General features: G+C 46.0%; 1 protein-coding gene across 6 annotated transcripts; it reads left to right on the top strand.

Annotated features, from left to right (window-relative positions):
• The first annotated feature begins 4,493 nt into the window (after positions 1-4,493).
• ANKRD34B (ankyrin repeat domain 34B) lies at positions 4,494-13,257 on the top strand. 6 transcript variants are annotated; one of them, XM_081132833.1, is made up of 6 exons: positions 4,494-4,893; positions 5,758-5,898; positions 7,620-7,702; positions 8,081-8,149; positions 9,399-9,492; positions 10,991-13,257. In XM_081132833.1, the coding sequence occupies exon 6, from the start codon at positions 11,014-11,016 to the stop codon at positions 12,541-12,543; it is 1,530 nt and encodes a 509-aa protein (XP_080988959.1). In that variant the 5' UTR covers positions 4,494-4,893; positions 5,758-5,898; positions 7,620-7,702; positions 8,081-8,149; positions 9,399-9,492; positions 10,991-11,013; the 3' UTR covers positions 12,544-13,257. The 6 variants fall into 6 exon arrangements, with proteins under 6 accessions (XP_080988959.1, XP_080988962.1, XP_080988961.1 ...); XM_081132835.1 differs by having other exon boundaries at positions 4,733-4,893; positions 10,910-13,251; XM_081132836.1 differs by lacking the exon at positions 8,081-8,149 and having other exon boundaries at positions 4,719-4,893; positions 10,910-13,257.
• Positions 13,258-15,869: the final 2,612 nt, after the last annotated feature.

Raw genomic sequence — 15,869 nt, forward strand, 5'->3', positions numbered from 1 at the left:
CTATTATCAGGTTGTAATGTCCCGCAGACTGCTACTGCAAAAGAACTACTATGCAGAACAGCCACGCTTAATGACAGGGCCCGCAAACTACCCATGCACTGACAACTCTCCCCTTTATTAATGTATTTAACAAACACTTTTATAGTGCTATGTTCTGTGTGCTTTATAAAAATTAACTCATTTAATCTTCATAATATCCCCCTGAGACAGGCTGTTGTGGTCCAGTGCCCAGTTTACAGATGAGAAAACTGGGACGCAGAGGTTAAGTAATTATCCAGCGTCACAGCTAGAAACCTATGCTAATCTACCCTTTTTACCAACAGAACCCTTATATTTCAATTTTAATGAGCTTAGTAAAAAATTCTTGCTGCCCTTACAGGTAGAGGTAGCCATGTGACCCAGTTCAGGCCAGTGAGTATAAGTGGAAATCAATGGGTCAGGCACCAAGGGAAACTATTGTTTCACTGGGCGAGGGGCAAGAGGGATACAAATGGCATATATCTTTTGCCCTTTGATACATTTTGTGATCATGACATGAAAACTGAGGATGGTTGAACAGGGGAAGGGAAGGACTGAGCTGCACCAGCCCTAAACTTTTTTGTATGTGAAAATATATATATTCCCATTTGGTTAAGACACTAGAATTGGGCCCAAAGCTGTCTTCACTGATACTGATCTAGATCCTGGTCCTGACTTCCCCAAAGTCCACAAGTCAACCCCTCCTTTTTAGGGGTGCCCCTGCTGGCCTCTCGTCCACTAGGCCCTCTGTCCTTTCTGAGAGTCTAACACTCATTCCCTCTACATCAGGCCCCCCTGCCAACTGCACCCCCAGTGAAGTCGCCCTTTCCTGTCAAAACGCACAGCTCTCTAGATCCTCATGGTCTTGAATTTCTGAATTCCAGAATAGGACTTTGGATCTACCACTTAGGTTCTGAGGAAGCACTCCTGAAACTGGGTAACCCCATTTCATTGCTGCCCCTATAGTTATATTTGCTAAGCCATTTACAAAAAAAAAAGTCCAAGAAATCATAGACATCTTATAAATTTTAGGAAATCCCAGCCTTTTATAATGTTTCAGAAGCCAATGTGCAAAGGGAACAACAAAATGGGCCTCTCAGCTCTGAAGGACTCAGCCTTCAATCCAGAAGAGCCATCTGAAATATTCACCTGCTCGCCCGGCCGGGCGTGGCTCAGCGGTTGAGCGTTGGCCTAGGATCCAGGCGACCGGGGTTCGATTCCCAGTCAGGGCACATGCCCAGGTTGTGGGCTCGATCAATGACTCTCTCATCACTGATGTTTCTCTCTCTCTCTCTCTCCCTCTCCTTTCCTCTCTCTGAAATCAATAAAGATATTTTTAAAAAAAAAAAAAGAAGAAAATGAAATATTCACCTGCTCAAATACAGAGCAGATACACAGGTCCAACTCCTGCCCCAGGGAAGAGATGGCTTAGCCTAAGGAGTGTGGCCTAAGGACTGAGGGCTGGGCATAAAACATATTTCATTGCTATCTGGTAACCTTCAAAGGCTATTATGAAGCTATTTCTATGGCAACTTTTCTTTCCATCAGAAAGGGCATAGTGTGGAGTATCTGTCACAGCTGGGCTTTGGGAGAGACAGCACATCCATGGATCTTAAGTCTCATGGTTTTTAAGTATGGACTCTTAAATGGAGGTGTTAGTCCTCACTTCCAATCTTTCTAGCAAATCAGAAGCATTTTTTTTTCTTCCCAGAACAGGAAAGCAATCTTCTCCCAAAGATGAATGAGAAAACTGCTGGCAGCTTGGAAACAGCAACCAATCCCCACTAGGATGTTAAGGTTTAGACAAGGCAGGGGTCAGGGTCAGCCAGGGGGCTTCCCCTTACTAGGACAACTTGGAGAAAGAGGAAGATGTGAAGAAACGAGTGCAAAGGAACCAGGCGAAGAAAACTATGAATATAGGAAGCAAAATGCCTCTGTTCTGCTCAGTGTAAGAAGCTTAGTTTAATGTTTTCCTACAGCCATTCTGTTCCTAAAGAGAACCTCCCTCCAAAAGATAATATTTACTGTATTTTAATCTTTTCTTAAATGAAAAAGATTGAAAAAGATTGAAAAATGTATTTGCCTCTCAAGAGCTAAAACTAAGTATTTCCCTGAATTGATGAGAAGATCAAGGCCAAGAACAGTCAAGGCAAGGAGAGAGCGCTGCACTGTGGCCACACACCAGCAGCAGAGTACCCCCCCAACTCTCACGCCCAGTCCCTCCCCCCTGCCCCCCTTTGTCTTCTATACGAAAGCCTCTTGCCCCAGACATGTTGTGGTGCCAGGATGGAGGTGGCCAGAGGTGACTAGCAGAGGCACCAGCCTCCGTCTCTTGCCTACCAGCCCCAGCACACACCCTTGGTCAACAACACCTGTCCTCCAGGTGAACTGTATCTCAGAGCTTCATTGTCGTTTTTTCCCCAGTTTGGCCATTCTCCATCCATTCAATATATTCCAATACCCTGCTGATAGGAATAGTAGACTAAAGGCTAAATAAGCCCCGCCCCGCACACACAAAGAGGTTCAGGTCCTAATCCCTGGTATCTGTGAATGTTATCTTACATGGTAAAAGAAACTTTGCAAATGTGATTAAATTAATAATCTTTTAAAATTTATTGATTGATTTAGAGAGAGAGGGAAACATGGATTTGTTGTTCCACTTATTTATGCATTCATTGGTTGCTTCTTGTATGTGCCCTGACAGGAGACTGACCAGGAACCTTGGCGTATTGGGATGACAATCTAACCAACTGAGCTTCCTGGTCAGGGTTAAACTAAAAATCTTGAGATGGGTGACTATTCTGGATTATCTGAGGGGGCCAAGTATGATCACAAAGGTTATTATAAGTGTGAAGCAGGCGGGTCAGGGGGAGAGAAAGACATGTGATGACAGAAGCAGAGTTGAGAGAGAAACTGAGATTTGAAGACAGAGTGAGGGGCCATCAGCCAAAGAATGCAGGCAGCCTTTAGAAACTGGAAACGGAAGGAAGTGGATTATCCCCTAGACTCCCCAGAAAAGACACACACACAGCCTTCCCAACATTTACACTTTAGTCACATAAGACCCAATTTGAACATCTGACCTCCAGAACTGTAAGAGAGTAGATTTATGTTGTTTTAAGCCACTGAGTTTGTGGTAATTTGTTACAATCAGCAATAGAAAACTAATAAAATAGGAATGACAATTAGATCACCTACTTTGAAAAACTGGCAATATCTACAGAAGCTGAGCATATGCCTGCTTCATGACTCACAATTCAACTCCTAGGTATGTACCCATCGGAAATGTGTATATATGTTCACCAAAGACCTCCACTATAATGTCCCTAGCAGCATTATTTGTAATGTCCCGAACCTGAGAATTACTAAATGTCTATCAAATAAATAAATAAATAAATAAATAAATAAATAAATAAATTCAGGTATGTTCACACCGTGGAATACTATACAGCAAAAAGAATGAGCCAACTATGACCACAGACAGCATGCAACTCTTAAACATGTCTAGTGAAAACCAGACAACAGAGTTCTGTAGGACCCAACTGCTATAAGGTGCAAATGCAAGTAAAAGTAATCTCTGCCGGCTGAAGCCACTACTCTGCCCTCCTCCCCAAAGAAGGGGTCTGAGGGAGTCTTCTGGGAAGCTGGTGATGAATGTTCTGTCTCTTGATCTTAGTGATGCTTCAGTTTGTGCAGAATCACTGAACTTGTGAAATGTGCATCTTTTAATGTATACTACACAATAATCGAAACTTTTTTTGTCTGTCTTAATGGGGAAAAGCTAACCTGTGCCTTCATGCAGATTAGCCCAGTCCCTTTCTAGGAACCTCCAATCTCCCCAAACAAATGCGTGTGGGCACCCAGCACAGACCCAGCATTCCAGCTCTCTAGAGCCCAAGTCCGGGTTAAAATGTCCTGTGAACTTTCTTTGCACATATTCACTAAAGAGCCCATTTCAGGGGGTTGTTCTCCTGAATAAAGGAAGCCTACTTAGAGTTAAGTCTACTCTCCCCTTTTGAGGACTCGAAACTGCAAACTAGTTTTGACATTTTCTGAACAACAAAAACTGATCATGGTCTTTTCCCCACCAGCCGATCCCTGATAAATGGAGTTAAAAGCGCTGCTTCTACTTAATTTCCTCTCTTTTTTGTCCCTAGTGAAGTTTAACCCGTAGAATTTACTTTGTGAAATTTTGTTAAAGTGTTAATATTAAAGTTTTAATAATAGCGTAATAAAGTTACAAACTCATAAAAACAGGACGGTTGCTCCCACCACCCCGCAACCTGAAGCGAGGCTCTGCTTTCCCTAAAGGCGGTATGGCGACGGGAAGGGGGAAGAGGGGGCGGTGAGGACAGACACGGGTCAGCCGGGTGGATGGGAACTGGGAGGAGGGACCCAGACACCAACAGGCGGAGAGAGGGGCCGGGAGGTAGGAGTGGCCAGCTCCCCACAGTGGGGGAGACCCTGCAGTCCCTGCTCTGGGCCGGGTCGTCTCGGGAATGCGCGGGGACCGCGTCGCGTGGGGAGAGGGGCACACCTGGGGCCAGGCGGGGCCCGGGAGGCCAGACTTCGGCGCCGCTGCCCCACCTGCCGCGCCCCCGGAGCCGGCGCCTCGCTCCCAGCGGAAGCGCCCGGGCGCCTGGAGGAGCGCGCGTCCCGGCCCCGCTCCCACGCTCCGCAGCTCCGAGCCCGCCTCTCCCAGACGAACAGGGGCGGGGACAGGGTGGCACCTACCAGGATCTGCGACCCGAGCCGCCGAAGAGCGCCGAAGACTTCAATCCAGCCGGGTCGGCGCCCTAGCGCCGCTGGCGCGGAGGGTTCAAGCGGAGCCCCCGAGGCTGGAGGCGCCGCCGCCGCCTCGACAGCGCGTCCCAGGTCAGGGTGCTGCGCCGGCCGTGCGGGCTGCGCTTGGGGAAACTTTGGTTCGCAGTGTTGGCTGCCGGGGGAGAGCAGCGAGGGCGCGGCCCGGGGCTCCGCGGCCACTGTGCACCGCGCCCAGGGCGCTCAGGCCTGGGAGCCCGCGCCACCCGCGCACCCGGACACTGCAGGGCCCCGAGCGGCGCCAGTCGAGGGCCCCCGGGCTTCAGGGGCCCTCCACGGACTCAGCCCCGCCATCCCGGGCTTTGCGGCGGCTCGAGCTTGGACCCTCCGGGACGCGGGTTTCGTCTCCTCGGCCTCGCCGCGCCGGAGGACGGCTGCGGCCGCCCTGGCCGCGGGATGTCTGGGACGATGGGGCAGGGGCCTCGCAGCGCGCGTCGGCGCCGCAGCCGGAGCGTGCGGGTCGGAGGGTGGGACCTGGCGCGCGTCCCCGCAGGTGCCTCGGCGGCGGGCTGGGGGAGGTGCGGCGGCGCGCGGCGCGCGGAGGGCGGGCTGGGGGCGCGGGGCCGCGGGCATCCCCCGGCTGGACGAATGCGAGCCGCACAGGGGCGGGCAGCTGGGGCTCGGCGCCTCTCGGGCGAGGACAGCTTTGGCTCCAAAACCCTGAATCTCCTTACCCGAGAGCAGGGTCCAGAGATGCACCTGCCCCGGGATGGGGGCCACGGCTGCCCCCTCGGGCCGCGTCCTCCGGGAGGGCAGCGCGGGGACCCAGCCGCAGAGGCTCTGTGCTGAACCCCTTTTCGTGGATGGCGAGCGCCTCAGCCTGCCTGCTTAGCTCAGAGACCAGGCGACCAAACGCGCCCCCCGCCCCCATCGGGGCCGGCGCTGCCGCCCCAGTCACCTTGCTTTGCCCTTCGACAGCACCTTGGGCTCGCTCCCTCCGCGCCCTAGAAAACCTGAGGACAGGAGCTTGGCTCCCAGAGCCCGCGGGGACTGTGGAGACGCTGCCAGAACCCTCAGCATCTTGGAAATCCCATCACCTTGGCTCCCTGAGAGTTGGAGGTAGAGTTTTGCGTGTCTGTATGTGTATGTTCTGGGACGGGGGTCTGTGAGAGGAGGGGGCGTAGCTGCCCCGGGGCCCAGCAGCCCCAGATGTTTGGGGGCAGTGAGGTAGCTAGAAGACACCAGCCCTTTCGGGGTATGTGTGGGAAAGAGGGCAAACCTTACCAGTTACTCCTTGCCTGGGGCAGTTTCTAAATATTCCTTACTAGCGAGTGCCAGGGTAGAACGCTTTTCCTGGCAGGTCCTTACATTTCCTGGGACAGTCTCCGATGCATTTTTTGTTCTGGCACCGCCCCTGTCCTTGCATGGGGGGAGACATATTTTGTTGGTGGCGCGCAGACTTGCCTCCTTCCACGTGCAGCTGGGCTCTGCGTCCTGGCCTCGGGCAGTCGGCTGGGACTCTGGGAGGGCAGGGCAGCACACTTCCAGCCCCTGGTCCACCTAACCCCTGGGCCTGTGGGCGCCCTCTCTGCCTCCCGAGGCTGTGGCAGCCATCGCTGCCCTCTACTCCTGCAGGGAAGTTGGGCGTCAGACCCCCTGGAGGTGATGACAGGGACAGCCTGGTGGGATCCAGAGGCAGGGGCTGATAGCAGATAGGAGGTGGGTGTGCAATGAGGAATGAAGAGTTTGCCACAGGTTTTCTACAGATGTGCATAGGAAGCGCCCCCTATTGCGTGTCTGGAAGTGGAGACTGGAATCTTATTTTTAACAAACTCTTCGTGTGATTCTTATGCCCACAGAAGGCGGAGAGCGCGTTGGTGTAGGGACCTTGGCCTCTCATTGTCAGGCCCCGCCAGCCTGGAGGATTCTCATTTAGTGATGCGTGTTTAGAAATTGACATTGAATTCGTAGGGTCTTTTAAATCCTCACGATCATCAACTGTAAAGTAGATTTTATCCCCACTTTAAGGGATGAGGAAACTGAAGCTCAGAGGAATGGCTCCCCTGGGGTTGGTAACTTGGGAAGAGACAAAGCCCAGGCCTCTGATGCACAGCCTGCTGCCACCCCCAGGGAAGCTTGGTCCCCCTGTGGGGGTACAGAGGCAGGGAGGGGCAGCAGAGGGGCTGAAATTGGAACCCGAGACCCATTTGTTAATTTCCACCCCTGGCTGGCCTCCCCCACCAGACAGACAGCTGACATTATGGGAGGCAGCAGGATCCTTCTTTGGAGGTGGAGTGAGAGGCTCCAAGGAAAATAACATTTCTCTCCGAATGAAAGGAAAACTGGAGGTGGCTCTGGGAGAAAACACCACAGGAAAGGCCAAGCCCACCATTTCCAAGATGACTTTTAAAGTGCTTCAGCCCATGTTGCGCTGCGGAGTTAGGTACCACATGAATCAGGTGCTTATGACAGAGCCCTGCTCTGTGGGAAGCTGTCCGTCCCACAGGCGAGGAGACATGAGATAAAGGACCCGGACCTTCTGCAGAAGCCCCGGGGAGCAGGCGAGTGAGGAGTGACTTTGGGAGAGTCCTCCACCTTCCCTTCCCAGGCCAGCCCTGCTTACCGGGCAGCTGCGGCCTGCAAACGCACACAGGGCTGCCATGCGTGGGATCCACGCCGGTCATTTGTACAGACCCATAATCAGTGAAGTATGATTAAGGGAACAAACACCATGGGGATGTCTTAACAAGGAATGAAAGCTACTGGACTCCAAATGGGAGAGAGATGTGCAACCAATTGTTGGTATTTATGTAACTGAATAGTTGTGATTTCCTTCGTAGGAACCGACAGCCGGCTGACAGAAGACGCATCCAGGGAGAAAAGAGACATAAGTGAAGTATGAAATTTTGAATCGTGTTTTCAGGTAACTTTCTACTTCCGTTTAGAGTGGGTGTCTGGAGGGGTGAATGTAGTTATAGTTTGAATTGCTTCATTTATTGACATATTTTTAATAGGGGTCATAATTCTAAGATCCGGCGTGTTTCTCTTTCTCCTGTCTCCCAGCCTCCTGGCAGCAGGGCAGAAAGCTGGGGGTGGGGGCACCATTCAGCCTGTAGGCTCTCACTTTATCCCTGTTTTCAGGCTGCTGCCTCGAGGTTTGGAGCCTTTCTGATCAGTCTGTTCAGAGAATAAATCTGTTTTCTTGCCTAGAAGAGTGGCTGTCTGCTACTTGGGGTGGGGTAAAATACCTGGGGGTCCAGTTGTTCCACCCACAGACTTCAAGCCGTCCTCTTGTTTTTAGCCCTGTGCTCCGTTGCCACTTGCTGTGTCACTTAGAGTCTCTGCATCCTAAACGTCCTGGGCCTTGCGGGTAAGCTGGCTCCCTGTTCACGCCCCTGGTGATTTCTGTCGCACCCTCTGCTGTGGGAAGGCAGTTTACTGAGCCGCCATCCCTGCTCTGCTTCCAAAGCTTGCTTGCAATTGCTCCTTGATCTCTCTCCTCCAGTTTTCTTTGTTCTTCAGGATATATATCTTTTTCATTTTTTTAAATAACTAAGTTGTAATTTTGGTGGCATCTTGAGAGTAGAGGAACCAGATGAGTGCATTAAATACACCATGATGAATTGCAAGTGATGTTAAAGACGGTCTGATTTTAAAATGAAAAGCAATTAATCCAGCTGTTTAATAATTAATTTCTTATAATAATGTTGAAATTATTGTACTTGGAAATTATAAGGAAAATGTACTAAAAGGATGTCTCCATTCCATATCTTACTTAGTAGATACCATTTATGTTTACTAAACATTATTTGCACATCCTAAAAAAGCATTTTAAATATTTTATGTTGTTTAAATAGGCCTGGGATTAGGGACATGGTAAGAATAAAAGGAGGCTAAATTTAAAAATTTTTTAAAAGAAGAGCGCAGTCTTCATACAAGAAAGTCTTTTGTAGACATTGCCTGGCTCCATCACCACCCGCCAGGGGATGAAGGTTCTAGGATTGTCCTTCACAGACGGAGGACCCAGGACTCTAAGAGGCTGAGAGGCTTGAGCAGGGCAGTCAGCTAATAAGTAGGGTGGTTGGGATAAAAACCTGGGTCTGTCTGACCCCTAGACTTTCTCTAGTTGAACTGTTACTTATTGGGAAGGTGTAACTGAACTTGGGGATCATTTACAAGCTAGATTATAACAAAGGGTCTGACTGAATGTGATGATGGTGTCAGCACCGAGGCCTCAGTGAGGGTGTCCCAGGAGGGGACGGGAGAGGCAAGGACATTTCTGAACTAGGGTGAAAAGGTTTGAAAGTCTTTCCAGAGGCTTCTTATAATACTATATTTTTTAAAAAACGTTTTTTTAAAAACAAGATTGGCCAAAATACTAAAAACGATATCAGAGTATTATATTGAAATGTGGTACCCGAGAAATGGTCTCATTTGAATGTCTATTTCTCAAACACTACTTGTGGTCAAATGTGTTTTTACATTATTGATACTGTTTTCTTCTTGAACTGCAGTTGCTAAGTGGTTTCTATATTTGATATTATGCCCCAGCTTATTTATTAAACACATTTATATTTGAAAAATGCTAAAAGATAGTTTCTTTTGAATCACTGTCTCAGGTGAGCTCTTTTCAGATGCTTTGCATTGAGCACACCCCAGGGCTGGGCCCCACGCAGTCAGCCATCCTCAAATTCCTAAGTTCCTGAATCGCAGGTATGTCTGGCTCTGAGGTAACTTTTATAGAACATAAAATCACGGCATTCACTTTCATTGTATTTGTGTCTGTGTATTTTGAGTAGTTTTCTTTGCTTATCAGGAGTGATTAACGTGGAAATGAGCAAGGATATTCTTTTTAACACTACTTTTCAGGAGCATAGTAGCTGAAGCTCCTTGAGAGTCTAGGCATAAATACTATTGAAAATACCACAAAAACTGAACTATGTTGTAAAAACTAAGACCAAATAGACCCTTTATAAAATTTAATTATGAAACGTATCCTACAGAATGCTGTGCTCTTTTCTGTATACATGCTCCATTTTACAATAAATAGATAAGAATAGTATCATACAAAAGAAGATGTGAAATATGTACTGTTTAAAAAATAATAAAATGGCCCGGCCGGGTGTGGCTCAGCGGTTAAGCGTCGGCCTAGGATCCAGGCGATCGGGGTTCGATTCCTGGTGAGGGCACATGCCCGGTTGCGGGCTCGATCAATGACTCCTCATTGATGTTTCTGTCTCTCTCTCTCCCTCTCCTTTCCTCTCTCTGAAATCAATAAAGATATATTTTTAAAATAAATAAAAAATAATAAAATGAACACCTGTGTCCATGCCGCCCAAGGAGAGAGAGAGCATTACCTGAACCTTAAAAGCCCCTGGTGTCTCCCTCGCTACGCCCACCCCAAGAGATAACTTTCTCCTGATTTTTATGTTAATCATTCCCTTCACTTTTTTTCCGTCTTCAGTTTCCCATTTGTGTATGATTCTTAAGCAGATTGTTTATTTTTGAAAAACTGTGTTGTAAGCACAAAACTGGATGAATATAGTAAAAGGTCAACACTGCCAATACTATATATATGATGGAGCTCTCGGGAGAGTATAAGCTGAAGAACCTCAGAATCATTCTTTTTTCCATAGAATCTTATTGTTGCTTCTTGGTTACAACATCTTATCCCTTTGAGGATGATGAGCTTTTGCAGTTTTCATTTTTCAGACTAATATCTGGTTCCTCCAGGCTGCTATTTTTCTGTTTGTTCTGGTCTCAATATTTTTTTTTTTAATTTATCATTATTGTTGAAAGTATTACAGATGTCCCCTTTGTTTCCTCAGTGACCACCCCCCCTTTGGTTCCTGTATTTTTAATGTAAGAGGCTTTTGGGGTGGTTTTTTGTTTTCACTGTCTCATGATTAAAGGGCTTGGATTAAAAAGCTGATTATTGTTTAATTAATGTGGGATTTAGGGAAACACTAGGTTGGTGTTACAGCATAAATGCGCAGTGAAGATTCTGAAAGTAAGCTTTAGCTTGTAACTTCCTACAGCTTGTTACTAAAGGTTCTTTTATTTGCAGTTCACTATTTTGCCCTGTACGAGTAACATAATCTCATTCATGTCCTCTTTCTACATATTTCAGAAATTGTAAATAAAAACATGAATAGAAATGGATCCACTGATTCTGCCTAATCTTTCGGTCTTCGTGGTCTTTGATGAGCAGGTGTCGATTTCTGACGTTTGAAGATGGACGAGGGTGTGGAAATCTCAAGCGATGGGAATTCCCTGATCAAAGCCGTGCACCAGAGCCGCCTCCGCCTCACCAGGCTCCTGCTGGAAGGCGGCGCCTACATCAACGAGAGCAACGAGCGCGGGGAAACACCTCTAATGGTCGCCTGCAAGACCAAGCACGTTGACCACCAGAGCGTCAGTAAAGCCAAAATGGTTAAATACCTCTTAGAAAACAATGCTGATCCCAACATACAGGACAAGTCTGGGAAAACAGCTCTGATGCACGCCTGCTTAGAGAAGGCTGGCCCCGAGGTGGTTTCCTTGCTCCTGCAGAGTGGGGCGGACCTCAGCTTGCAAGACCATTCGAGCTACTCGGCCCTCGTGTATGCTCTAAACGCAGAAGACAGAGACACCCTGCAAGTTCTCCTTAGTGCTTGCAAGGCCAAAGGAAAAGAGGTCATCATCATAACAACGGCGAAATCGCCCTCGGGCAGGCTCACTACCCAGCAGTACTTAAATGTGCCTCCTTCGGATATAGGGTGTCATTCCCCCTCCGCCTGTGCCTCTCCTTCAGAAATAGACATAAAAACAGCCTCGTCGCCACCTTCCCATTCTTCTGAAACTGAAATGACAGTGCTTGGCTTCAAAGATCTGGAGCTGTCAGGAAGCCGCGATGATACCCGGGACCCAGGCTCCCCTGTGTGGAAGCCTGCTGTGGCCCTCAATGGGCCCAAGCTACCCCAGGCTTCACCCTGGATCAAGAGTGCCCCCTTGTTAATGCACGAGAACAGAGTGGCCTCCCTGCAGGAGGAGCTCCAGGATATTACTCCAGAGGAAGAATTATCCTACAAAACCAACGGGCTGGCCCTTTCCAAGCGATTCATCACCAGGCACCAAAGTATTGACATAAAAGACACGGCACATTTGGTAAGAACCTTTGATCAGACCAGCTCAAGAAAGACATCATACGATGAAATAAATTATCAATCATTCATTTCAGAAGGAAATCAGCAATGCATTGAAATCCCTGCTGACCAGGACCCAGACTCTAACCAGACAATATTTGCTTCCACCTTAAGAAATATAGTTCAAAAAAGAAACTCAGGGGCAAACCACTACAGCTCTGATTCCCAGCTCTCAGCTGGTCTAATCCCTACAACTTTAGAAGATGGCAAAGCACTTACAGGAAAGAAAAAGATCCTCTCCCCGTCTCCTTCCTTGTTGTCAGGGTCCAAAGAATTGTTGGAGAGTATCCCCCCAGGCCCCCTGAGCAGGAGAAACCATGCGGTGTTAGAAAGGCGTGGGTCAGCAGCTTTCCCTTTAGATCACAGTTTTCCCCAAACCAGACCCGGATTTCTGCCTCCCTTAAATGTCAATCCTCACCCTCCCATCACAGATATCAATGTCAACAAGATTTCCAGCCTTCTTTCTTGTGGCCAAAAAGTGCTTATGCCAACAGTTCCTGTTTTCCCTAAAAGTAAAAAAATGTTGTTAAGGAGACAGTCATTGCAAACAGAACAAATTAAGCAGTTAGTAAATTTTTAAGAGATGGCTGGAAACACATTTTGTTCAAATGCCTGTATCAGAGAAATACAACTACGGAAGACATCTCCAGTGTTCATCCTTTGAAATCTTGTCATTGGTTAGTCCGTAATGGTTAGGGGGATCGACATGTGCTGGGTACCATACTAGGCACTGTGGACACAAATAATACCTAGTTTCTGGTAAGGGAATTAATTCTCTCAAAGTTACAGCTATTTTTCTCAAAACATCCAATGTTTAATAACCTTCATTTGCTCCAAGTGTTTAAACAAAAATCAACAAAGGAAGGAAGTCACATATGTTGGAGATAACTTTAAACGTTTTTCCAGATTCGCCAAATATGTTATTAGGAAGGGTTGCCTTCAAGTCAATTTTTTTTAACATTTCAAGTCAGTAAATAAGATTATCGTTTTCTATGATGCCAGAAGCATAAAAGAAAACACAGCTACAAAATGTTCTGTGATCTATAAGCTTAAGCTACAAAGAAAGGATGAACTAATTCTTAAAAAATGTTATCTGCACCGCTCGCTGGGGTTTCAGTTCGTTAGAGCAGCATCCTGTGCAGGTTCCATTCTGGGTCCGGGCACACACCTAAGTTGAGGGTTCCATTCCCGGGCAGGGCGTGAATGGGAGGCATCCCATGGGCGTTTCTCTCTCACATCGATGTTTCTCTGTGTCCCTTCCTCTCAGTTTAAAAAACATCCTCAGGTAAGGATTAAAAAAAAAAAAAAAAAAATCTTAAAAAAAAAGTTGACTGCAGATAGATGAAAATCTAATTAAAATTTTAATCGTCAACCATTATAGTAGACGGAGCAGCCAATATTCCAGTTGTCAGCTTAATCAAATGTTAAATGGCAATTCGAGTTTTACATGCTAATGATAACAGTCTATGCCAAGTGTTTGTATGCTGTTCTTGCTTTGTTCTGTTTTTTAAACATTTAAACAAAAATGTTATCTTACGGAATTCTTTCTCCGTAGCCTTTAATTCTTGTTATTCTTTTTGAAGCCTATCCATAGGTTCCCAATAAAAAGGTATTTTAAAGTTTAAAAAAAATCCCAAAAGTTTGAGATTTATCACAAATAGAAACCAAATGCTTGCTTCATTTTAGAAAAGAAAAACTGATTATTAGATTAGCTTAGGTTTGCCAAAATTAAGAAAGCCAGTAGAAATTTAATTACAAGATGTACTAAATATTCAGTCAATATTAAACAATGTCTTTATTTCTGATATAAAATTATTAGGCATTTCTATAATAAGGATGTATAAGGGTAATTTCTTTAGTGTGACATTCCAATCATATAGTACTCTAGGACCTGCGAATAACTTTTAACAAAACAAATATTATGCTACTATTATAAAATATTATAAAATGACTATATTATCTATACAATTTCAAAATACGGTGTTTATACAAAGAATCCTTAATCTAACGGTTTACAACAAAGAGTAAGTCAAATTATAAAAATCTGAGTGCGTTCACTTGATGTTGTCATATACAATTTCTTTGCCTCCTATCAGTAAAGAGATCCTAACAATTGACATCATGCTTTTCTTAGTAATTTGATAGAAGCAAGCTATAATGTAGATAGTGATTATTTAATTTCTTGTGGCTTTTATTTTTAAAAAAAACACAACTGGAGGTGTTCCATTTAATGTTTTGAAGAACATTAATATTAATTATATTAGAAATATTTTTTGATTCAGAACTTAGAATTGTACCTTTTTGCAAGTTCTGATATTGAGAAAAGTGCTTGGCTTTTAGTTGTACGGATACGGGTTGAAAGAATATGTAAATAGACTAGTTCATAAACAAAATGGTATCAATAAAGGTTTAAAATGTCATTTTCGTTATCACTGGTTTTTATTTATCTCAAATACTAATGATAAATATTTCAACATACTCTCAAGAGAAATTGTGCCACGTTACTCTGAGTAAACAGAAAACTAAGAAAGAGTAGCTTTGTCGCTATTCTCATCCCACCATGAAAAAAAATACATATTTAATGGGATTAAAATTTTTTGGCCATGTAGGTCCAGAGTTTATTAGCTCTTGAATTCACAAAGTAGCAACAGACTCTCACAGCCAACATGTCTGTTAAATTATTACATTCACCCCAAGGAAGAGAGAAAGAAGAAAGGGGCAATGACCAGCCTTAATGAAGATCTACAGCAGCAACCAAATCCAGGACAGCTCAGCTGCCAGGTTTAACCAGGCCGGTCCATCCCCTAAATGTGCAGAAGCATAGACACAGAAGAGCCTCCTTATAGGGCAGGAGGCCGGGTGAGCCCCTTTCAAGCCCTGCCTGTTTTCTCTTTACTCTTATGGTGGAACAGTGGGAGTAGTTTATTATTTAATTTTTTTTTACTTTAGAATGTATAGTAAAGTAGCAATTACTTGGGAGAGTCCTTTAAGAAACTGGTAGAATTTAAAAAGCATCCTTTTTAAAGTTAGAATGGGAGGTGAATAAATTCAGGAGGAGGCAGATGGGGTTTTCACTTTTCCTTCCAAGTTAGTATCTTTAGCAATATCAAGTAATCACTGAGAAACACAGCTACTCCTGGCCCCTGTCCTATCCTGTTTGGGTCAGTGGCACCACCTGATCCTCTGTTACTCAAGCCAAAAATACATACGCTAGATTCTTCCCTCTCCCCCGTCCTTCCCATTCAACTAGTTTAAAACTCTTACAAGTTCTACCTCCTTAACCTTTCCTCTGCCTCCTGAGCCTTTCCATCCCCTTTGGCTACCACCTTAATTCAGCACTTCATCTCCTTCCACTTCCAGAATTCCACGCGTCCTTCTCGTGCCGCTGTAGCCACCTTTCTCGCACTCAAAACACAATAACGCTTCCCTGCTTAACATGGTGGGATGACTCCCACGGCCAAGACAAAAGGAGCGAACTCCTTAACATGGAAAATGAACCTGGCCCCTGCCTAAATGTCCTGCCTCATAGCACGGAACCTCCACAAATTTTTTTGAACAGGTCAGATTAGTGTCTTTCCCATTTAGAGTTCCTTTCCTCACATGCCTCTACGCAAAAGGCCCTTCCCTCCGTAAGTCTACCCGGTGAATATTATTCATCAGTCAGGACACAACTTAAGTGTTTTCCATCAACTAGAACAGACTGCTGTCTTCCCACCACAACCTAGTGTGTAGTTCCATCATAGGAGTTACAGCAAATATCCAACTTCTTATTTACAAGACTCTCTTTCTCTGCAAACTGTACCACCCTTGAGATAGGAATCATTTCTGAATTACGGGCGCAGCCTCAGCACAAAACCATCAATGACACGCCTGCCCACTCCCTCCCCAGAGTTCCTACTGAGCCCT

Source organism: Miniopterus schreibersii (genome assembly GCF_964146895.1).
Source record: "Miniopterus schreibersii genome assembly, chromosome: 3".
Taxonomy (NCBI): Eukaryota; Metazoa; Chordata; class Mammalia; order Chiroptera; family Miniopteridae; genus Miniopterus; species Miniopterus schreibersii.

Excerpts from the sequence above, each read along its gene's own strand:
- ANKRD34B (XM_081132833.1), top strand. The coding sequence starts at position 11,014 with ATGGACGAGGGTGTGGAAATCTCAAGCGATGGGAATTCCCTGATCAAA.